This window comes from Larus michahellis, chromosome 21 (assembly GCF_964199755.1).
Source record: "Larus michahellis chromosome 21, bLarMic1.1, whole genome shotgun sequence".
NCBI lineage: Eukaryota > Metazoa > Chordata > Aves > Charadriiformes > Laridae > Larus > Larus michahellis.
In genome coordinates this window covers 933568-957834 of record NC_133916.1, presented here as the reverse complement: position 1 = coordinate 957834, position 24267 = coordinate 933568, and the positions used below count along the sequence as shown (strand labels likewise).

Genomic DNA, 24267 nt, shown 5'->3' with positions numbered 1-24267 from the left:
GAGTGTGTTACATCACCTCAAGGTCTAATGAAGAGGTGATGATTCCAAGCTCAAACACCAGAAGCTAAATTTATCGAGAGAATAATGAAGTTCAGAAATAAGATATTAAAAACCAGGTAGACAGAAATCTTGGTTAATGAGCAATCAGCTATTCTGACTACTGAAAGAACAAATACTGCTATAAAAGAGGCGTTCTGAACAATACTAAAGGGCAGATACTAAAACAAGATGCACGATAAATCATTCTTTACCCAAATGGTTCTCCGAAATCAACAATGCTACTCAGGAAGGTACTAACTACGTAGCTCTAAGCCGTTGACAACACAGTACAAGTCCCAGCGTGTTTTCACACCACTGTTTTAACAGTTCTTTTATTCATTATAATATTATTTCCTCCAACTCACCAGTTTATCAACCTTCTCACGCAACCTCTTCTCATCTTCAATCATAATAGCCATGTCTTTCTGAACCATAGATGCTACCACAACATCAAGAACATCTGCTTTGGAAGCCATTTTACAGATCATCTCATCGTGAGAAAACACACAGTAACGGTTTAGCAGACGGTAATGTTCCACACATTGGCGACCCAATGGTAGCTGCAGTGAAACACATTGAATAAATGAAGAGTTAATTTTGAAAGTTACATTAAGATACTAACTTTTTATGCTACTAACCAAAAACTATCCACATAAAACGCCCAGTCAAGTCCTTCTAGCAAAACCATTCGTAATTCAGAATGTCAAACTAGAGAAATCAAGACCCGGAGTTCTTGTAAACCAGGACTGCTTATAACTCTTTTACAGTGGACACCGCGGATGCAAGCTGTTTAGTTAGGGTCACGGGGGAAATGTGCTATCTGGAAGAGATCGTTATTAGGGGTAACTAAATCACTAAACCACAGTAGGCTCAGGAAGATGCAAGCTAAAAAACACACAGAGACTGGAGAAGCATCAAGGGAAGAGTACGTACGCTTGCCCTACTCTTGCCACTGGAGGGATGCCCCGACAGCAGGCGGCAGGGCACGCTGGACCTTCTTCTCAAATGATATGGCTGTTTCATGTAGGACGTGAACAGTGCTGCAGCCTGAGAAACTGCTGACTCCATGAACCATTAAAGCCCCTAACTAACCCCAGGCAGACTGAACAATTCATTCTGGGCTGGGCAGGTTACTCACTGCTTTAAGGTTGTCACTGACCCGGCAGATAGTGATGCTTAGGTTACGATGATGTTACATGTTAGACTCCGGTATGAAATTCATGGAAGGACAAGAGGAAAACCAGCCGATATGCGAACACGGCCACAGAATGACAGGGGTTGGAAGGGACCTCTGGAGATCATCTAGTCCAACCCCCTGCCAGAGCAGGGTCACCTACAGCACAGAAAGCTTTCTTCCAGTTTTAGTCATCTCCTACTTCTAAGTTATGTTTTTTAAATCTAGCAACATTTTTTCATGGGCGATATTTAGAAATAGCTAAGACCTTTTTGGGGAAAAAGAAATAAATCAGAAGACTAGTAATCTGAAGTATCAGTAGCTTCAAAGGATCTTTCTGAGATCAGGCAATGCCACGCGTCTGAGAAATCTGCTGAGAAGGAGAAATGACTACTTGTTAACTTTGGCACAAATATCCTCCATTTGTTTTTATTTCAAAAAAGACAAAAAACTTAATAAATTACTATGAACTAGTAATTGTAATGTGTGCCTGTCTCCCTTGTTTCAATGAGCTGAACAAAGCTTACTGGGAGTAAAATACTGGTCTGTAAACCTTTTGTTTGAACATTAAAACTTCCTGTTCACTTCTCATTAAGGTATTTGTCCCTAAAAACCTACAGCACCTCCGCTATCCAAGAGGATATACTCACATCAGATGCAATTCCTGTTATTATTCTTCCCCCCCAGGAGGACTATCAAGGTCTTTAATTGTTCTTAATATACCATCCAATTTAATCACAGAAGCTGAAGTAGAAAAGTAGTCCAAGAAATCCAAGTCGGCTTTCTTTTTCAGGTGTAGAAACACCTCCTGGAGAATTCCCAGTGCAACGAACAAAAAAATTTCAACCCAGCTCTTGTCAATTTGAATGGAATTGAGGGACACAGAAGGAGCAGATTCCAGCAGCACTGGTGCTTCTCGTATTCTGGGCATGCCCAGGACCGTGCCTACCTCCTGCTGTAAACGATCCATCAGCCCTAATGTATAATTTCAAACCGAATCTTAGGAACCGGAGAAAGCCCACAGTTCACTACATGCAAGAAATACCTTCAGCAAAGCATTCTGCTTCCAGTAACAGGTTCCTTCTGATCTGTGGGCTAGATTTGTGTACCAGCAGTAAGTTACGGCTGTACACCAGCCAGGAACCGCTTTGGAACTGCATCCTTAATGAAGAACTGGTTCTGGAACATACCCAGTCAACTGTGCAGAAGTTCACAGCTTCAGCAAAATTGAAACCCTGATTGAAGCCACTGTGATAAGCTCTTGGGAAGGTGATCACAAACTCTCCAGCACACTGATTGGTTCGATAAACCTAGGAGACGAGACAGACAAGCATTAGGTCAAACCTAAACAGAACCGAAGGCTGTGATGGATTTCCAGTTCCTAGCAACTGCTCTGATGACTTTGGATAGTTTTAAAACATAAGCCCAAGAATTACAATGGGCATTTGGTAACTCATCATATAAAACCCTAGAAAGCAAAGGGGTTTCAATTCAGCCATACCCGCACGCTCAGCCATTTTCTGCCGGCTGTCGGTGCCTTTCACACTTTGCTAGCCCTGCGCAGTTACACAGGCAAGGCCTTCCTCCGTGTGCAGCTGAAGGGGAAGAGAAATTTGAAACCTACTCAGAAGTTCATGCTGCTGTAAATCAAATACTTTTGGTGCTACAAAATCAGCATGAAAGCAGGCAGGTCTTCCTGCACCTTTCAATTTTGGAGTCTCTCACAGCATAGTACACACCACAAATTTTGCCACTTTTTCCAGATTTTCCTTTAAGTCCCAAGGTCAGCTAGTCAAAAGCTAATGAAGTTGTAAAGGGACATAATTCCCATGAATAACCTAGCATGGAATATGATGAAAATTGATGAAAAAATGTTTTTAAATACCCAAGAATCCAGGAAAACTAAGAGGATGTGGATGACAAATAAAGCAAGAATGGAGTTTGGCCACTTGCCAGAAACTCTATGCCAAAAAAAAATAATAAATTGTGTCTGATTAGACAGACATACAAAGAGCTCCTGCCATTGTTTCAAAGGTCAAGACTAAACTTCCCAGCTGAGAGACAGAAATAGAAATACACTAAGGTGGATCTCCAGAGAAGAGTTTGCCAAGCAATTCCAAAAGCAATGATTCCATTGCCCATCTGTTCATACTGGCATGTTATACTAGACAAGGAGGATACAACCCACTTGGAAACTACCACACCATCCCTGTAATAAAAGTGGCTTCAATCATCAGCTTTGAAGTGGAATTCAGTGCAAACGAAAGAGGGTTGGGTTTGGGGGAGTAGCACAGGAGTCCAACAACATACAGGCACTCCGTGGGCCATCAAAGTATTCGGGTTCATTATGGTGACAAGTTGGTGCAAGAGATCTGGCTGAGATTCAAATAGCTCTGGAGCAAGCTTCTTCATTACATCCTCCAGCTGTTCAGCTGCATACCCTGGGGCTCCATACCACGTTTTAGGCTCCCCCCTGCAAGATTATTAAAAAAAGTTAAATATAAGCAATCTTGTAAGTTACATTTTCAGTCTTCTGCTTTAAAACACACCATGTCAAAAGAAGGGTATACCACCAGGAAGAAATGCAAAGATTTTTGTACCTTCCTGAATCTTCACATTTTACACAGGTCCCTCCTCCAGACCTAAGTTTTTAACTGCCTACGTTTCTGAGCACATTACTTAAAATAATCTGGGAAAAAAAAAAAAGACTGAAGAAGTCCTCAGTGAAATTCTGCTGATTCCAGCACAACTTTGAAACGTAAGCCGTTTGTCTCTTACCATGAACACAAACTCCCTCTCGGATCAGTTGTCTTGTGCATAATTGCCATAAAAGCAACATATAGTAAGTAGGAATTAAACTTCCAAATTATGCAAAAGATATCAAGGAAAAAAAATAATCCGTATCTAGAGTAGGAACAAAGAACTTTTAGCAACAGCTTAACCCAATGCAAGCCAGTTGAGAAAACTAAGGTTATGCAGATGTGTTCCAGCAGATATCGTTTCAGTTTTACAAAGAAGCGGGGTCACTGCAGCAGAAAGATGAAAATGCGTTCCAATCCTTTATACAATATTAGAAAAGGTATTTAGAAAAGAAGGTAACAGACAAATCACCTTCTCCCAAGACTCCTGAAGAGCTGGCAGACTAAAGCTGACCCAACAGTGTTCTCTTTTTCCACAAATCATGAAGCAGTTAGGAGGATTCCAGAAGAAGAGAGTGAAGCATGAATCCAAAAGCATATCCCTCATACCTAGGAGCTTATTCCTGTACTCAAACAGCACCTCCGTCATGGTGAAGAGGACAGCTAGCAGGAGGGACTGTGGAAGGGCAGTCACAGTGGTATCACAAGGAGAAGCACAAGTAGAGCCATCACTACGCAGTGTTCAATGACTATACAGTCTTGGACCTTATCATCTTGGAACAATTCCATGAACTCATGAAGACCTGCCACAGAGGCAACTAAAAACTGTCCTGTGTCCTGACCCAATACTGGGTTAGTCAAGAATTCTGCTCCATGACATACGTCAGTGCCCAGGAATGAGTGACAGCAGTTATGAACTATGCTAAAACTTGGACCAGGGTATTGGTACCAGGGGCCTCTGGACTTGAGAAGAACAGATAAGAGCGAAAGCTAGAATTCCAATGGATAAGGCACAATGGATGAAGGCAGCAAGCTGCAGAATGGATGACGGTGACAGTTCTTTCTGCACTGCTGCCTGACAGCTCCACATTCCTGCCTTTAGAAATACTAGCATCAAGGATGGTAATTCTTCCTCTGACCAGGACTCACACCTTATTTATTTGCAAGCATCTTTTCCCCTTTTACCACTTCAAGAACTAACACAGGATTTAGTCATGCAGCAGAACTATTGCCTTCAGCCCTGTGAAAGCTCTGCTGCTGTTCACTTGGGACTGTCTGCTCAAAATACTGTATCAGGATACGAGCTCTTTCAAGGCACAAGGAAGCACTGAAGATGGACGTGCCATCCCTAGTATTCCACAAGAACAAGTCCTGCCTTCTGAAGTCTTTTCAGAGTTCGGAGCATTGTCTCTTCAGTGGCATGTCATTAAGATTGACTCCTCTCGCCAAGGACAGCATTAACCTCAACTACACATTGCTCTCACATACGCTAAAACATCCCAGACTTGAACCCAAGGGAAGGGAAAACCAGAAGAATATCTGTAAATGAAAAGAAAAGACGTTAAGGACTTTCATGCTGGAGGAGAACTAAATTAAAAGCAGGCAGGGCAACTTTCACATGGGTCTGTGAATGTATGTACACGTGTGGGCACATACACACGTATGCACTTAGGCATCTTTCTGGCCTTCACTGCAAACACTAACGCAATTCAGGACAAATTACGGAGGACGTAATGCCATTCTAACAATAGTGAGGGAAGCTATCCTAGAAGAATTGAAGTTTCTACCGCAAACAAAAAGACTCCTCTCCTTCCCAGTTTTCAGCGTGACTGAAGAGACAGACAAAAAAGGCAACTAATGGTAAAGAAGATAATTTTTGCAACGTAATTCTGACCACCCATTTACTTTGCCTCACTCAAACACTTGTTTTAATAATGCCAAGTACTAAGAAAGCAACTGAATTAAGGCACTGACTACCTGGACTGTGCTACAGCAGCAGCTATTCCAAGGAGCAGGAATCGAATAACTGACCAAAAAGAAAATCTACTGAAGAGTAGCTGGGATGTCATTCTACCATTTTGCTGGAATACTTACGTGACCAAGGAAAGGGAAAGAGCTTGACAGGTTTCAGGAAGAGTGACAAGAATAATTCAAACTCTAGAAAAGCTGTTGTAAGGTGAGAAGTTTAAGAAGTTCAATCTGTTTAGAATATCAGAGGGATGGCAAAGATCTGTCCTGATTACAGTTGACGAGTGTTTGCTTGATGAGAGGATTTATGACAGAATGATCTATCTAACAGACAAAAAAATATGCAGGATCCTAAGATTGTTAGTTGAAGCTAGATGATTTTTTAAAAAAAACTTGCATGGTTTATAGTTTTATATTGAGCATAATAAAACATTTGATGGAGTACTTGCTGCATCTCTTATGGATTTTTTTAAAACTGGGAATGGATGTCTCTTTCCAAAATACGACCTCTTGTCCAAAAGCAGATCAATGCAGTGTGTCAAATTAACCCCGCTGCTGCAGGACTGCGGGAGTTACTCTGGTCTGAACTCTATGAATCTGGTTTAGTCCACTAATTAAAAAGGGGAAGGGGGAATGAAAGGGAGATTGCTTCTCAGGCTGAGTTTATTCCTCAAACTCACCAATGCAGATAGTTAATCGAATAGCTCCAGTGGTCTTCTATATGCCAACAAAATGAAGAAAAGCACATTCCTACATATAGCCAGGGTAATTTCATTCCACATATGTCTGCAGTGATGTGAGCAAGAACAGACTGCTCCATCACAGGCATGTTGTTTAAATTCCAGCCACTATCAAGGTATTCCTGAAAATTGAACAGAACAGTCACAGGTTTATAAAACATGAAGTAAAAAACCCAAGAAGGTAAAACTGCCAAAAGAGCAACAAAAGAAAAGCATCTTTCCCAACTGAAAACTATAAGAAACAGGTCAATGAATCAAAAAACAAAACCACCATTGTCTTTGCTCCTTTCACAAACCTTATATGACTTGCTTTGTTGAAATGAGACCTTTTTTTTTAGTTTGGAAGTTAATAAATAACTTACAGGATAAACCTGTGGCTTTTAACGTCTAAACACAGCAAATTCTGATTATTCAAAACTCTGATGTAATTCTCCTCTTCAAGAACTGTGCCAGATACACCAAACAAACACTTTGCAACCCAGTCCCAGTATTGTGTTTTGAACCAAAGAGTCTTATTTAATGAAGAACTGCAATACGATCATACACTATGAACTAATAAAGACCTACCTCTTCTTCCGGTCTAACTTTAAATTTCCCACCCCTAACTGGGAAGCCACTGCCAAATTCCTTTGAAGCAATATCAGCTCCATATTCTACTGTCACATCCTCTTCGATGGTACTAACAAGTCTCCAGAATTCTTTTTCAACCAGCTCAGTGGGGACCATCTAGGTGAGAAGAAAAACAAGGAGGATACACTGAGGAATCAGTATATAAAAGCACGTGCATAGAAGCTACCTCAGGGAGGAACCTCCAATAGCTTAAAGCATTTCCCCCTTTCAAAATTGTTTCAACATGAGGAAAAAAAAATGCAGCAGCAATGTGGTTCCGCTCAGGACGTGCTGCTGCTTTGTTCTCTTAAGAATGGGTGACAGAGTATACTCTTCCCTACAGAAACTTCTTCAAAAGTGAAAATAACCAAAACCCAAGAAGCCAGTGGAACAAGAAACCACGACCTTAGCAAGAACAAGGATTCACTGATGTAAATGAGAACTTCTGATTTGGGATTTCATCCCATTCAAAACCAGAATTCCCCCCTCCCCCTCAAAAGTTCTATGTTTTAACTAAGCACAAAAACTGAAATCAACATTATGGCATCAGGATAAATACATGAACATACATGTACTGGCATGTTAAAATAGTCTGACTTGAATGCATCTGCCATTTCTCCAAACGTGCGAAGTGTATAGTCTCTTGCTGCTTGTTCAAAACCAAATGCTTCTTGAGGCTTGTTACACTCCTGCAATTGAAAAGATAATTATTTCTATAATGCATTAATAAGACAATCTGTGCTCAGATTTTACACAGATGGGCTACTATTACAGCACCTGACTGAAATTAAGTGACTGCCCCAAGTCACACAGGTCAGAAGAAGAAACTACTCTGCTTAATTCACAATATTTATAAATCTGAATAAGCATTAATTAATATGCCTAATTTCTCCTTCCTCTGGTAGAGCTAAGCAAAAAAAAGATGCATAGACCTCTACATTGAAACACCCAGTGAGACTCCAATTTGAAATACAGAGGAAAGGTGCCAATTGAAATCCACTGTATTCTTTAAAGGCACATCAATTTTTGGCTCCAAAATATTGATCGCTTTCCAATTTGAAGCACGCCCAGTCTTCATTTTAGCTTTACCCTCTCTTGCCTTGTTTGCACAACCTTAAGTAATAACAAATTGTATTTTCAATCCCTAGGATCACGTTTAAAAACAAAACCCAAAACCACCACAAAATAAGAAATAACCTTCAGCCTAACTTTTATGGTTTGACGGATTACCTGAGCCAAACACTGGGGACATCTCCAGTCCCCTTTGGGAACATCATGAAGGGGTGGAATTAAACAAAAAGTATGGTAACTGTCATCACAGCCATCACACAACAGGAGACGGTCCTCATCGTTACCACTGCCACATAAGAGACAGACATACAAATCCACCTGTAACAAAAAATTGTCAGAGTGGGAATTTGAGCGCTTCAGGTGAGCGGTTTGGTAACTCAAGTCATCTGTGACATTTGACAAAGCTTATTTTAACTTAATCTCTGAAATGAAAATGAGACAAGCAAACACAAAATACTTAAGTTTAAATAATCCCCCTCTATAAATTAAGGAAGGACAACAAGAGTTGCAAGAGTTCTTAAACAAAGAACATTTTTGGTTTTAGGAAGGACCCGAGCAGTGGCACGGACAGAAGGCATCTCAGTATCGTCTTCTCAAAAGTGAAACAAACTACCATTGCTTTCAGTTTGGGGTCTTTTTTGGAGGGGGGGTGGTGGTGTGTGGGGAGCTGGAGCAGGAACAGGGTTGGTCCTTTAAGAAGCATTTGAATAACAAAGCTTCCAAGTTGGTGCTGAAATTGCGGGCTAAGTGGTAGTTCTGCTGGAGAACCGGGTGCCAAAGCTGGCATGAAGCTCCCTTGAAGAGCAATGGGGAGAGAGGTGAGTTCACGGAAGAACCACTTCTATTGGGACTCTTCTTTCAAAATGCTTATTTTGAGACTGTACTTTGGAGACAGAAAACAAGTTACCTTAAGTAATACATAGTGAAGCTTAACTATCCTGTTATTTTTGTATTTTATAATATTTTATATTGTAACAGCATGAAGCTTTATGAGTACGTATATTCCAGCAGGCACAGATACCGCTTTGTTTCAACCACAGGGTCACACGAAGAACACAAGAGTCTTTAGTGTGATACGAATGACATGAGATTTCACTATGCGCCCAGGAGAAACCCAGAAACACGCGGAATCAATATGAAGCAGCAGGAAGGCAGGGTGTACTCACAGCATTAGTGGGTTTTTTAGATCGGACTTTGGATTTGTCTTTCTCTGGCTCCCCAGCATGTTCTCGCTTCTCGGGAAGTTTCACTGTGCTATGCATTTCCTTTTCTGGCAAAACAGAACAAAAAATGAGGGTATTACAAAATGTTTTAATGTTTAGCATTACTTGTTATTATTTATTGTATCTGTTATTACTTGTTAGACTGCATCACTCAGCGATTTGTTGAGTCGTTATCACTTACACACGCTTGCTTCAGTCAGCTTAAGGCAAGATTTGAACACCTGCAATGCCTACAGAAGCTGGTATCAGAAAAAACAAGGATGCCATCATGAGCTAGCAATGACTATCACAGCCCACATTTTTTGAGTGGGTATTTTAAATCCTATTTAAATTAATTTGAATTACATTATTATTTTGTTTCTATGTGGTGTTAACAAATATGGTTGAATTACTCCATCAATTTTACAGCAACATGTCACATGGAGACACGAACAACACTACAGCTTCCTACGATGATCTCCACACTTCAGTGTCTTGTAGCTTTCGCTTTCATGAAAACGTACCGTCAGAGATGAGCATGCAGCAGGAACGGCCTGACAAAGAAGCCGTTCCTCTACATTCTTACACTCCTAATTCAGGCATGGTTCTACTCAAGTCCCCATTCCTGACATTACAAAAAAAACAAGCAACCAAACAAAAAAACCACAAAAAACCACACACCACACCCCCAAATCCACACAACAGTGTGGAGAATCCCAGGGCTCTGGCACTGAAGCCAAGGGGACAATGAAGCTCTTCGCTGAAGTTACAAGTGAGCTAGAGACCTTGACACCTGGACATGAAACAACCTGAAGTGTTTCTTGGAGTCCAAGAGCTAACAAAGACATTAAAGAGAAGAACATCTACGTTGATCAGAAACTTAAGTACTAAAAAACTGTCTACAGCTTTTCCTCCCACTCTTTGGGGGCGAAGGGGAGTTAATGCCTAGAGAAACTCCTTAAAGAAAAAAAATTATCAAATTAAATAAGACACCAATCTACACGAATTCTTGAAAAAAAGATTTTGAACGAACAAAGGAGACTGACAAACTGCTTAGTTAATTTCAATTATTAAATAGTTGTAAACGGTTCCTATATTTGCTTGACAAATTATTTGTCAACAAGCTTATTCTTCTGTTTGATGGCATTAAACATTTCTCAGTCTGAAATTATTACTTCTTAGGGACAGATAACAACAGACTAAGGACTATTGATAGAAGCAATTTAAAAAAATCTTATTATGGGAACTTTATCCTTAGGTTCACAACATACTATCTTCTGCCTTCATGAGTTTAATTTCCTGATTACAAATTCAAATTCTTTCCTAAAAGTGTTTGAAATCCGATACATTCTTAAAAGAGAATGTATCTTTACGTTCTTTTACATTTATTTAAAGCTAGTGGATTGATGCTAGCTATTTAAAATACAAAATAGAGATATGACTCAAATCTCATTTCTAATTGTGCCATAAGAGGCACTGAAGTTTAAAAAAAGCAGAATTTTTTTGCCAACTGAAAAGATCTTCTCCAAGAAAACTAAACCACTTATAAAAAAACCCAGAAAGATTTCAAAGCCATAAAAGAACTTTTACAATAAATTCCAATTTTAAAATTCAGTCAATAGAAGTGGTTTTTTAAATACTTTGAATTGTTCCAACTGCTGAATTTAACTCTGGTTTTAAAATCAGTTTGTCCAAAGTAACAGAAATTGCACTCACATTTTGTTTCACTCCCCACTTGCCACTCACCGTTTTCACCCTTTGGAGGTGCACATCCCATTCTACGTCTCAGGTTGTGAGTTCTGGCTTCTGGAGCGTCAGATTCAGTTTTAATATTGGTTGCCTTAAAAGAGGAAAAAAAACCCCACAGAAGAAAATCAGTCCTATAACGAATAAATAAATAAATAGTCATGTCCTATAATGGTCTAGAACGGGCTAGTCTAGGTTGGAAGGAACTTGCAGACCATTGAGTCCAACCGTCAACCCAACACTGCCAAAACCACCACTAAAACACGCCCCTCAGCTACCTGGCTTCTAAACACCACCAAGTGCCTCGTGACAACCCTTTCTGTGAATAAATTTTTCCTAATATCCAATCTGAACTTCCCCTGGAGCAACTTGAGGCCATTTTGCCTGTTACTTGGGAAATGTGACCGGTTGGCTGCCATCTGAACTCACGGCTGTTTGCCCAAATACAGACCAACACACGATTCTGGAAAGGCTGCACACGCAGAGAGATCCAACCTGCGCCCAACTCCTCCCGCCCCTCAGAGCTGCTTTGGCTCTGGAGACGAGAAATGCCGATGCCCAACACCCAAAGTCCTAACAAGAGAGCACCCATTAAGACCTAAATGATTCTCTGCAGGTCTCTACAGCTGAGTAGCTTTGGTGGCAGACCCTGCGAGGTTTTGAAATACACATTTCAATACTCTCAAGAGAAAAGAACCAGGAAAAGATAATTTTGATTTCCAAATTCAAAAAGTATTTCTGCGTACAAGTCTTAATCCACTCTGATAAATGCCAAGAGAGGACGTCAAAGGTTCAGAGAACAAGCCAATGTGAGACACAAAGACTTCAGTGAGGTACAATGGAGGTCTCCAAACTTGTAATCTGACTTGTTGAAGGAAAAAGCAAGGCAGATGGAAGTCAGATAAAGACCTAGAGGACTTCACTTAAACTCAAAGAACTATTTTATACTTAAAAACAAATAAATCTGAAAAGGCAACCTGAATTTCTGAAATACTTGTATTCAATTATTTAAAAAGAGTTCAGAGAGAAACAATACAGGGAACAACATAAAGAGATTTGAAAGAAAATCCTACAAAGAGCCTGTGCCAATAACACCATCTTTTTAGCTTGATTTCGGTGGAACTTGATAAGAAGCAAAGGAGCAAGGAACTTTGGATTTTCATAGATTTTCTTTTACTCTTGAGAAGCAGAATATGCTCTGGCCTTCTAAGCAGGGAATTCAGTTGCTGTATTGCAGAGCTTTCAACACAGAATAACGTTTTTCCATTTAATTCTTATATTTCTTCCCTGAAGTTTTGAGATTGTGGGAGAACAATTCTCAAATCCCTCAGCGTAAAGATGGATTTCTCCAACACTGTATTTTTTAAGCCTAATTTCTTAAGGAAATGAGGTCATGCAACTGCTCTCTTACTACTCACTCAAGTCCACTATCAACCACTCCCTGAACCCCAAATAATGGGACTGGTTGGCCTAGTTCAAAAAGCATGACCTCCAGCCCGAATGCAACAGGGGGTATTCGAAGGGTTGGGGTTTCTTGTTGTTCTCTTTGGGGTTGTTGTTTTTTTTTTTTTTTTTTGCAGGCGTGCTTGTTTGTTTTGGATTTTTCCGAGGTGATTTTGACATTATTCCCCCTTCACTTTTTGTGTTCTCTTTGTCAAAATGACTGTCTCCATGAGACCAGGCAGGGGTCCCATTGCTTACGATATGCCAAAAAATGCTGTTCATCATATTTAGTAACACTGGATCCTCAAGCAAGGCAGTAACAGTTGCCCCATTTTCTGCATCTTTAACTTCTATGGGCTACATCCATATTCTGTGCTTAAGCCTAGATTTAGCTTCACAAGAGCAGCTCTTTTTTTCAGCATGAGCCTTTTATCGTATCGATTCATCTCCCTTTCACATCCACAACATTGTTCTGGTCTTTTTACACTTATCTTTTCCACATCAAGCATCTAAATCCTTTGCATTTCAAAACCAGCCCATGACTCTCATTGTCCTTTTCCTTTCTAATTACATTTTCCCCTGTGTTTACTCACCGAGTAGGAAAGGGCAAGGTAAAACTGTGTGTCTTACAGTTCAAACTAACACTTATCCCCATAGGCTGTATTTTTTGCTAGTAAGAATAATTTACAGTACTTTCCTGTAGTTCAGTTATTTTAAAGGTTTATAGTAGATGGTTAGACTTTGAACAGCAGGAAACGTCAAACTGGTAAACATGAGAATGGACTTAGGTTTTACAATTTAAGACACTGAGAAATCCTTGTATATCTCATTAGAGCAAAAAGTCGAGACACGTTAACCAAACATTACTACTTTGCAACCAGGTCAGTGCAAGAATCAACTGCTTGTAGCTCCAATGGACAATAAAACTGATTTAATCACCTTAGCTGACTTTGCACTGAAATGGAATGGAAACGCTCTGATTAACAAATCTTAACTTTTGGAAGTTATTGTTTTAAAACACCACAGCTCCTTCCTAAGCAAGTCAGCCCATGCTGCTTAATTCAGCCTTACCTCTGTATGTTTCAATTCTATCCTTAATCAAGTATTTTCTTTCCACTGAAATTAGGTGCATGACATCAGTAGCGCTCAGGGAAGGAGTGAGAGGGTAGCCTTGCATTTTGGCTAAGGAGGAACAGTTAGCTCCCACAGAAACGACCAAAACCCGCACTCTTGGTTAGTCAGTGTCACCTGACACCACTGTCAGAGAAAACAGCCCAAATTTTCCTATATGTTTGTCCTGCCGTTAAACTTTAAAGGATACGCAAGAACTAGCATCTTTCAACCACAGGCAGGTACTTTGAATGGAAAGTTTAAGAACATACTACTGAGGTTTTCTCAGAATTATAAATCTACTTGCAAGCGAGTATTTAAGTGGAAAAGCTTCAGAAAGCCTTAATTGTAACTTAGTAACTAAGAATAATTATAGGCAGAACTTGCAAGAACTAAGCCATACTACTTGGTAGTAATAACGACAAAGACTAGAACAATGGGAGTCAACAGAGAGGCTGAAACGAACTTAAATAGAAATCTGGAATATAAACAAAGGGAGTCAAACATGACCTTTCTAACTCATGATGTCACCACTAAGACCATCTCCTGGGAATAAGCCTCCCCTACTCTTCATCTGCTCAAACAAAAGAAATAGTAAAACCTCCGAAGGCAGGAACATCAGCCCAGAAAAGACTGAAGTCACAGTATTACAGTTCTCCAGCAACGAAGGAGACACATGACGATCTCCTAAAATATGTCCTCACCGGAGAGCTCTGTGCAGATATAATCAATAAATTTTATGCTTATCCAATTAAATATTACTTCCTATGGCCATGTAAAATTAATCCTGTTTGATTGTACAAAACCATACTGACTTAGTTTTATGCACTTTTTTCCTTAAACTGCATGGTGAAAGTGTCGCAAATTGACAGAATTCAGAGTGAAAAATGAAATACAACAATGCTGATGTTGTAACAAAAACCTTCCCTGCTCCAACACCCGGCTTCAACTCATGAAAGATTTACAGAAACCTCCCAAAACATTTAAAGTATAACTATTGTTCCCGGGCTGTCCTCTGAGGAAACGACAGATCAAGGCTGCAAAAGACAAGCCTTCTTTCTAGAATGTCACCTGTATTTTAATGTATGAGCCCCCTATTATTTATAATCATGCTAAAAACATTATTATAGCGTACACACTCATAACTAATGTATAAGTGGAACAGCTTCAGTAGAAGAGCTGCTCAGAACTCCAAACCTCAGTGACACGCTTTTCAAAGTATCACACAATCCTTACTGTATTATTTATAATTTATGCTTTTATAAATATTTAGGTATGTTTAACAATGACAAAGAAAAAGTTAAACAGCTGTTTACTATGCATATAAATTTAGCGATCAGATCGAAATAACATTTGACCTGTACCTTAAAAACCTGTTGTGCCACGTGCCTAGGCAAACTACCACTGCATTAGCGATTCCCAGGTTGGTCACCACGAGCGTTTGCCCACAGAAAGCCTGATTATCTCACCTCTGCGCTTAGGCGTTTTGCTCGACGAGCAGGCGGACAAGTTTCAGATGGCTGAACAGACTGTCTCTGCGGAATATCGTGGGGCTTATATTCCTTGTCCTTTGTGTCACTGGTGAGATCTGGTTTCTGCAAGCACTAAAGAGACACAATTTGATTATTTAATTTCTGCCTCCGCTTCTAATACAAACTTTGTGGAGAACAATTTCCTGGCTAATGTGAAAGAATGTAGACAGGGCTTTAGTAATTGCCGTGCTGAGTTAATAAAAACAGTATTTATGACAATTGTAACATTACCTATTTGAACAAGTCACAAAATCACTTTTTCCTGCCCTTTTACAGAAGGCAATAACCATAATAAAGGATCTTAAATAAAGCTGAAGTCATCCTTTAAATGTTACGAGCACCAAACATTTCTGTATGGGAATACCAATAGCCATTCTTCTAGCAAATGGTGCTTTTGGAGACTACCAACAGCACACTGGAAACTGCCGCAGTGTCCTCAAGTTGCATTACTGTAATGCTGACATACAGAGCAATATAAAAGTAAATTACAGCCTATCATACATCCCTGCCTTAACTGAAACACAATTTCGTCAGAAGAACATTGCAGAAGCTACTGCTCTTTGTATGTTTTGGAGAGGACAACTCTGCTCCATGAATTAAGGGCAGAAGGGAAGAAGATGCAAGAATAGTTTTAGTTCAAGTTGCTGAATGAACACATTTAATTGCTGAAAACTGTGCATACATTTGGCAAGAAAAATAATAATTAATGACAATTCCAAGTTTGTCAAGCCACACAACACTCAGTAACAGCAGACAAAATATAACAGTTTTTAATGAGTAAACAACAACTTCTAAAGAAAGAAGTCGTCTTATGCTGTCAGAAAGTAATTCACATGAAGTTCTGTTAATCTGTTCCCATCACAAGCGTTTTCTTCGCCAGGGAGAAACAGGGCAGGAGCTGCAAGAGAACCACTGCAGCGGCGTAAGGGCTGTTCTGCAGACAGCACAGAAATCAGACTTTCAGAAACAAATGACAGTCAGAAGGGGAGATGGAAAAAGAGGAAAAAAGCGGCATTTTGAAGACAAGTCCCTGCTGAAAGAAACATGTATGTAACAAAAAAGAAATCTCAGTCAAGGGTAGCAAGATAACATTAACTGTCACCCACAGACAGTCCACAACACTGCTCAAAGAAACCTCCAGAGTTCCTGCTTTGTTTAGGTCTGCCTTCAGTCTCAGACTTTGTAAGCTCTAGACTTATTCTCCTAAAGCAAATGTCTGACTTAATTTCAACATTAAATACACAAAACCACCCAACTGTGTGGATTATGCACATGAGCAGTTAGTCCTGGCTGATGCTCACAGGCGGCCCCAGAGCACTGCGGCTGGCTCGTCAGGACAGTGGGCTGCCTTAAAGCTCACGCCGAAAGATGACGATGTGAAGTAGTTCACATTAGCATCAGTGGGAGAAAGCCAAAAATAACAATTTCTCAGGACAGAGAATGGACAAGGAGAAAAGGCTAGTGAGTAGGAAAAATATGAAAATGAGAACCGAAAAGCAAATGAGATTAATTCGACACAGGACATCCAAATTTAATGACTTATATAAAATCTGGTTGATTTTTGTTCTCATGTGAAACCCAAATCTTTCACCAAAAAAAAAAAAATTTCTACTCCTTCTGATAACAGAGGACATATCATCCTTGAAGCAAATACCTAGAAGGCAAACAGAAACAGATTTTCCTAAACAAAAGGGTAACGAAACCTTGAAAGAGAAAAACAACAAACAGCATAACTTGCCTCATTTTAAAAAAAAAAAAAAAGCGAAGTCCTGTCTTACAGATGGGAATTCCTCTGAACCCACTTTACTCCTAGACTGACCTGATCAACTGATCATGTGTCTTTAGCCAAGGACACCAGCTGCCATTTCTTCAGTCCTTTCCTCTCCCAACCAGCAGAGCCTTTTTGGTAAGGTTAAGCTTCTATCAATAATTTACCATAAGCTCATCCTACATACTATGATCATGATCTCATTATATGCCGAGAAGATGGTTGCACATAGAATCCCTGAACTCCAAATGGTGGCAGAGAGTAAGTTAAAAGCCCATCAGCTGAAACCATTAAGGAGCAGCTCCTTCAGCAGGCAGGCAAAGGACACGGCAGGAATGTTAATAAGGCCTCCAGGATGCCAGAGGATGGGGGGGGGAAAAAAAAAAAAAAAGGGATACAATCCATCTCCTCCAGGTTTAGATGTTTATGACGCAGTAATTTACAGATAAACTAATCCCCCAAGCGCCCTGTACTTGCAAAATACAACTGGTCTACCCCCACTACGTATCCACTTGAGGACAAGAACCACCAAACACCCCAGAGGTGCTTATTTTTCTCCAGTAACAGTAAAGGGTTCTAGAAAGGCATCTCACACAGAAACATCTTTATTAGAGGCATAAACGTATAAATCTTTGGACTTATGAGTCCCACTTGGGACATTAAACCTTAGGCTGGAAGAGAGACCAGACCCAGAATTACTGAACCAGCTGCATTCCCTCAAAACCAGAACATCGCAAGACCATCAATACGCTCCCAAGCTCTAGCTGCATTTTAAAACAGGCAAACATCTGGGGAACGCATCACAGGAGATGCACTGACTGAAGATTCCAGACCCCTCAATTCATGCAAGGGGACATTCATCCCTCTGGGCACAGGGAGCGATTCTGTAGTCTCACACCCACGGCTACTGCGGCTTAGAAGCGAGGCACGGCCAGTAAGAAGCAGTACACCGACAGGTTTACTGCAACTGCCCTGGAGACAAACACCCAACACCTCATGCTTCAAGATAAGAATAAAATAAATACACCCCTGTGGGGAGCTGCTTTGAGTATTAGAAACTGGCCGATTTAAGAATTTTTTGCCGTTTGCCTGAATGAGAGCTCTAATAAAAACACGTTATCTGTTCACCTCTGAACAGCTCCAAGTAGTTTCACTATTTTTGTACGTATATAGAAATATCTCCAGCTGGGATATTTGTCAAAATAATTCCTGAAGGCAGTTTAACGTATATTTAAGCCACACATAAACAATTAATGCTAAACACAGATCTGGAAGAGATTTAAGTTATGGCATACTCATCAGTGGAAACTACACCACTCCATATTTTCAACTTTTGCAGAAAAAAAGTCAATGGATATTGCAAGTACTACCAATCAAAAAAAAAAAAAAAAAAAATCAATGAACGCTCACACTAATCTTTTATGGATGATCATCCTAGCTGCATGAAGAGTTTCTCTCAAAAGGCTTGTTGAAATATCACAAGAAGGAACCACATATCTCAAACTGACAGCTGTCAAATCGAATAGCTGCTACTTCTCCAAAAACAAAAATCACAGATGCTTAGATTCCCAGTAAAGCACTGAACAGACATACAATAAAGCGGGCACCTACACAGGAAACATCTGGGGAAGCACCACTTACTGAGAACACATGGAAGAAAGCCAAAAAGAACCTCATCTGAGATTTTTTTCTTCAAAAAAATGTATCGCAAAACAAACTCAGTTGGAAGACAACATTGTCAGGAAGAAGAAAAAAAAAAAAGTCTTTGAGTGAAAAGTGAGCTAATCCCAACCTATTTCTGTGGATTCTCTCAGTTCACTGAAAGTATAAGTCTCCCACATATGGGAGAGGAATATTTTAATAGCTTTTGGGGGAGGAGTTAAAACGTGACGTTCCCCATACCTACATAGCTTTTCCAGAACTGCATTCGCTAAACACATCTGTTTGGAACTAACGCCAGGAGCCCACTGCAAGAGAGAGCTTGGGAAGTCACTTTAAGAAGCAGCGTGACCTCATTTGAGAAGGCTTTTCTCTTCTAAAAGGGCCACTACTGAGAAAACCATGAATGTAAACATTGACTGCGTGGTAAGCACTCGCATGGGGAACTCGCGTTTCCAAGGAAGCGTAGTAGTACCATGTTAACTGTTTTACAACTTTTAATTACGTCTCTCCCTGTGCAATTGCACACCTCAAAAATATGAAAGCAAAGCTAAGTGTCACAAAACACACCAGCTTAAAAAACCCAAACCAACCCAAGAATCCACAATTTTCAGACCTAATAAAAATGCAAAGTTTTCAATTAAATGCCTTCAGAAAATGGTGTTGCTTTCCATCGCTGAACATAAATACATTTGAGGCAGGCAAAATATTTTTGATACAGCAGTTTTCCTAGCACAAAGATTCTAAGATTCAACTATATTTTATTCTTACCCTCTGTTTGCAAAACAGTCAAACCTACTAGGTTAAATTATTTTTTCCGAAGGGTATGCAGAATCTAGCCGTTCTTTACCAAAATGTGATCAACACGGGCTGAATAAAAAGCCTTCAACTCCAACCTTCCTGACTTATGTCAAAACCCTCCCTCATTTTGGTAGCTCTATGGAAAACGCTAGCATTGACTTCTGTAGACAGAGACATCCTTGTAACAGGATTAGGGTTTTTATTGCTTAAAAAAGGTCACCACTCACCATCGTGGTACGAATGTTTCAAATAAATAAAAATGGATGTTGGCAACTGCAACTTATTTTAGTTTTCCAAATAAATGACTACTGCACTAAAAGAAAAGCCCTATTCTCCATTAGAGATTACATTGCTTCCACTCTCAGCCAACACCGAATTCTGTTTTAATGGCCAAATCAAAGGAGGAAGGATAAAGATTTAAGCTTGAAAAAAGCCATACTGTTAACTACACTGCAATACCCATGAAGCATTCTTGAACTTGGACACCCTTAGCAAAAGCAAGATGAGTTACTGCCACGGTTTGCTAGAGTTCCTCAGTCACTCTATGTGCAAGTGACACAACGAGAGTGCCGTGTGTCTGTATCAGACAGAGGGACCTAGAATGACCTAAGAATACAGCAGTATTTTGCATTTGACAAAAGAGCATTAAAGAAATCGTTACAGGAAGTCTGAATGTCCGTTATCATGAGGCTTCTGTAAGTTGTAGAGAAAATATACAAAAGGTAGTATTCAAAGTAGTCAGTTAAGAGGTTACCTTCAAGAGTTAATCAAAAGTAAAAGTTTTTAGAATTAAAGTTTGCCTATGGCTTTCTGAATTGCTCACATCAACACCAGACTGCGTCTTGTCACCTCCATGCCACAAAGTGTAAAACGCAGTCTTTGGAAATGTTCCATCAATAAATAAAAAATAACAGACTGGCTGCTCAATCAATTGGACTTCAGTTAGGTTCAGTATAGCTTACCAACAGGCTCGCTCCAGACTGGAATAAGTTGTAAGGATAGAGAATGCGCTCGTAATGTGCACGGATGTGCGAACCCACGGCTTTGCCAGGAGCGAATCCCATCCTAGTGGCTATTTTGGTCCATTTTCTCTCTTTGCAGACTACATCAAATCCTCCTTCTTCTGCGACTAGCTAAAAAGCGAAAACAAAATGGTGGTACATTTAATACTAAAATTATCAGCATTTAAGGAAAGCACTGCTAGTTTAAAAGAAGAGACAACACCACAATTGCTATTTTAAACCAGAAAAACATAGATTAAAAAAAAAAACCCCAACAACAACGAAAAAATCCAAATCAAAACCTGAAAGTTGTTTGAAAGCTGTAACTGGAACATATAACCATACAACCTATTCAAGAAGTATAAACTTGCTGAATTATTTTACAAACAAGTCAGCACCTTTATTAAATGAACAAGACATAATTCAGCCTACTTTTGAGAATTTTTCTGGCCGCAATTTGTCACGCCTCTACTTTGTATTCCAACACAACTTTCTAGCGCAGTACAATCAGTTCTTCTCACTAAGTACTATGAACCAGGCTCAAAATCAACCAAATAAAAACTAACCTAAACAAAGAAACAGAGAGAACACACCCTTGGGGTCAGTGAACGCCATCTCTTGCTATCAGAATACATAAAACTTCTCCAGAAGTTTAACAAGCTTCATCCTAAAAGGAACTGGATTTTTTTCTCCCGTATTTCTAATGGAATTTTTTTTTTTTCTCACTCACTGCTGTCATTGTTCAGAATCTTCCTTCAGTTAAGCCTAAATTTATTCTTGTTGTATCCAAGTTCAACTTTAGAGAGATGGAAATTTAATTTGATGTCCTAGCTCACATGGAAACTTCCTACTATTTTGTCACATTAGCTATGTTAGCTTAAACAAAGCAATACCCCTTGAACAACTGTGACAACACCCCACAAACTGAGATAACACAACATCTTTTTAGGAAGAGTTTCTCCCTTGTAGCAATCTTACTCTGTTAAGCTGAAATAAATCCAAGATCTTCCTCTCCACATGTGGAATTTTCAGCGTACATCCTTGAAGCTCCCAAAACTTTGCAATCTGGTCCAGAAAATTCAGCTTTACACGAGTTTGGGCCTGAAAAAAACAAAAACAAAACCAATGAACTGCACATGCTTTTGTAGTAGCCCACTGTTTATAATGTTGCAGCCTCAGTTGCCTGCCTGGCTTTTCCCTCTGCAAGTGTAATTTGGCATTTTTCCCCTCTTGTCATAATGTATAAAAAAAAAAATTCCATACAGATACTACCAATCTTTCCTCAAGTCATTTTTTGTTAACTTTTACTGCATTTAGGAAAGTACTTTCTCAGAACAGACAAGCAATGCGTTATTACTGCTAAAAACTACCTAAACGAGCTGCATTGCTAAAATTTAGTATATTTATTACATTAATAAATGTAACCGTTTCCTACAATTTTGTTTATTTGTAATAAACCAAATATAAGCCAATATTTATGGCTTATTAAAAAAAAAAATTAGAAAAGTTTTTTTCTGTTATCCCTTTTCACTCCCAACTGCATTTGTTTCATTTTTATGGATACGAACCGGGCAGGGCAGGGCAAGCCAACTAGTCTGTTTGCCCAGCAATTCACGTGGTAAGACAATTGGACTGTTGCTATGTCCAATTCTAGTAGTAGCTTATACTTAAATTTTGACACGTTTTATTTTCACCACACTGTCGATTCTTAAGGTAAAAAAAGGCCATGTCTACGCAGACTCACTTGCTCAGCAACTCCAGAGAGCTCTGACCCAGCGTGTGTCCATGCAAATCTCTCTCTCAGCACCCGAAGCCAGCGTTCGAGCCCTTCCCCGGGACTCCACACAACCACACCAGGACTTCAGAAAACGAGCGTCACAAGAACAATTGGTCACCGCCACTCCAACTCATACCAGTGGCGAGCTACCCAGGACTCCTCGCCACTCCCTCCCTCTCGTCTGAATTCATGAAGCAGTGAAGGAAAGTGCTTGCGAGCAGCAAATTTCACACCAACTGAATCCAGATTTTGTAATTGTTTCTTGCAAATGGCTTGTTATTTTTAAAGCATTCTGTAAACGCTTCATCTCTTCTACTTTTAAAAGATGCTGTATGCGCACAAAACCCAGATAGAAATCTATGGTACTTGAGAATTTGAGTTTAACCACTTATAAGCACCTCTGCGTGGAAAAGACCTGAATTATATTCCTTTAATGAGCATTAACTTTACTTTTTATGCTTGGGATGTTTTTAACTAGATTCTGAAACAGATTAATTTCTGTGCTAATTAAAAACTGATGTTCAGAGGTCCTGAGTGCTGTCAGCTCAAGTGAAACACAGCCCACGGTCAATCCACTGGAAAACACTGCCTCTCGAAGGAGTATTTAAACATTCTGGAACAGAAGCGATGTTCAGCTTTACAATTTACCTCTAGTTCATTGAGCCTCTGGATCCTCGGTGTAAAGTGAAGCTTATCGACATCACACGCAAATGGAGGCTGCCAGTCCTGGAGAAACAGAAGAGTTTCATCAAAAGACCAGGAAAATGAAGGAAACCTCTCTACACGCCAGTCAAAAGCCAGGTGAGCCCAAAGCATGGAAGAAGTCTCCGTGGCTTCCAAACCCTCCCCACCACGTGCCCCTCCAGCAGACGGCAGGAGCTCAGCGTGGTGGCCACGCAGCACTTGCCCACTGGCACGGGCTGCATCCCAGCCTCTGGGGCCATCGCACCCCACCGTGCTCCCAGCTGTGGGGAGCTCTACTTCTGTTTCCAAATTACTCCATGGTAAACAAGCCTGGAAAGCAGGAAGAACGAGATATGCCGAGTGACCTTCACTGCCTACCCCTTAAAATATTTAAGTGTGCCTTTGAAATAGATATTGAAGCCACAAAATAAATGGCACCTGGGGACTAAGGACCTGTCCCCAAAGCCAAGCCTCCAGTTGCCCACTGAGTCAGTCCATCTTCTCCCTACCCACGCAGGGCAGCTAACGGTGCCGCACAGGCCATCCCCTGGTCTCATGCCAACCCTCCCCTGCCCAGGCCATTCCCAGAGGGGAACCATGTGGCACTGAGGGCTGCGTCTGCCAGAGAGCGAGACAACTCCCTGGGAAGGGCTGGTACCGTGCAAGGCAGCCCCCCCAGCACTGCAAACCGGAGTAACAGAAACTCGGTTACAACTCGGAGATAGGACGTTACTTATCTTAACAAATTCAGTATTGTTACCACGCAAAACACAGAACAAAGTGCAGTTTGATAAACCATGTTCCAAACTGCAACGCCTGCCTCAGTGGGGAAGAACAACATTCGATAGTGGAGTCTTTAGATGCTCATGAAGGACAAATGCAGCAGTTAGCTGGTCTCCAAAACAAACAGCAGCTGCACTAAAAAACAGAAATAAAAGCTTCTTTTCTTAATTCCTTGTCTGCAAACATTCAGGAGCAGCTGGAATATGATCAATTTAAAAAAAAGATTATTATTACTTTGACAGAATACCTGCAACTGGTAGTGTTATTTATAAATACAACTATAAAGCAATTTTATCTTTTAGATCTCTGACATCTCTCACATGCAGTTGGTTTGGCAGCACACAGCTTCGCTAAACCAAATTAGATTTGATTTAAACTTGACAGTAATTTATTACATATAAAGCTATCTTATTATCACTAATTACAGAATGAAGATAACACACGAGAGCTACTGATAGTGGAGTAAGACAAGAGCTTTCTACCAGGAAAAAAGAACGTTTACTCAACACCTGTGGACCAAG

General features: G+C 40.1%; 1 protein-coding gene across 2 annotated transcripts in view; it reads right to left on the bottom strand.

Moving 5' to 3' along the window:
* Nucleotides 1–24267, bottom strand: part of KDM5B (lysine demethylase 5B) — a 55572-nt gene that overhangs the window by 19463 nt on the left and 11842 nt on the right. For both annotated transcript variants that reach the window (XM_074564060.1, XM_074564061.1), the window contains exons 2-14: nucleotides 22928–23005; nucleotides 21481–21603; nucleotides 20464–20634; nucleotides 15211–15345; nucleotides 11189–11282; nucleotides 9407–9510; nucleotides 8400–8558; nucleotides 7739–7858; nucleotides 7128–7286; nucleotides 6501–6682; nucleotides 3524–3686; nucleotides 2404–2523; nucleotides 405–599 (exon numbers count right to left, since the gene is read on the bottom strand). In XM_074564060.1, the coding sequence (XP_074420161.1) occupies nucleotides 405–599; nucleotides 2404–2523; nucleotides 3524–3686; nucleotides 6501–6682; nucleotides 7128–7286; nucleotides 7739–7858; nucleotides 8400–8558; nucleotides 9407–9510; nucleotides 11189–11282; nucleotides 15211–15345; nucleotides 20464–20634; nucleotides 21481–21603; nucleotides 22928–23005 (1803 nt within the window). The remainder of the gene's footprint in view (nucleotides 1–404; nucleotides 600–2403; nucleotides 2524–3523; nucleotides 3687–6500; nucleotides 6683–7127; nucleotides 7287–7738; nucleotides 7859–8399; nucleotides 8559–9406; nucleotides 9511–11188; nucleotides 11283–15210; nucleotides 15346–20463; nucleotides 20635–21480; nucleotides 21604–22927; nucleotides 23006–24267) is intronic.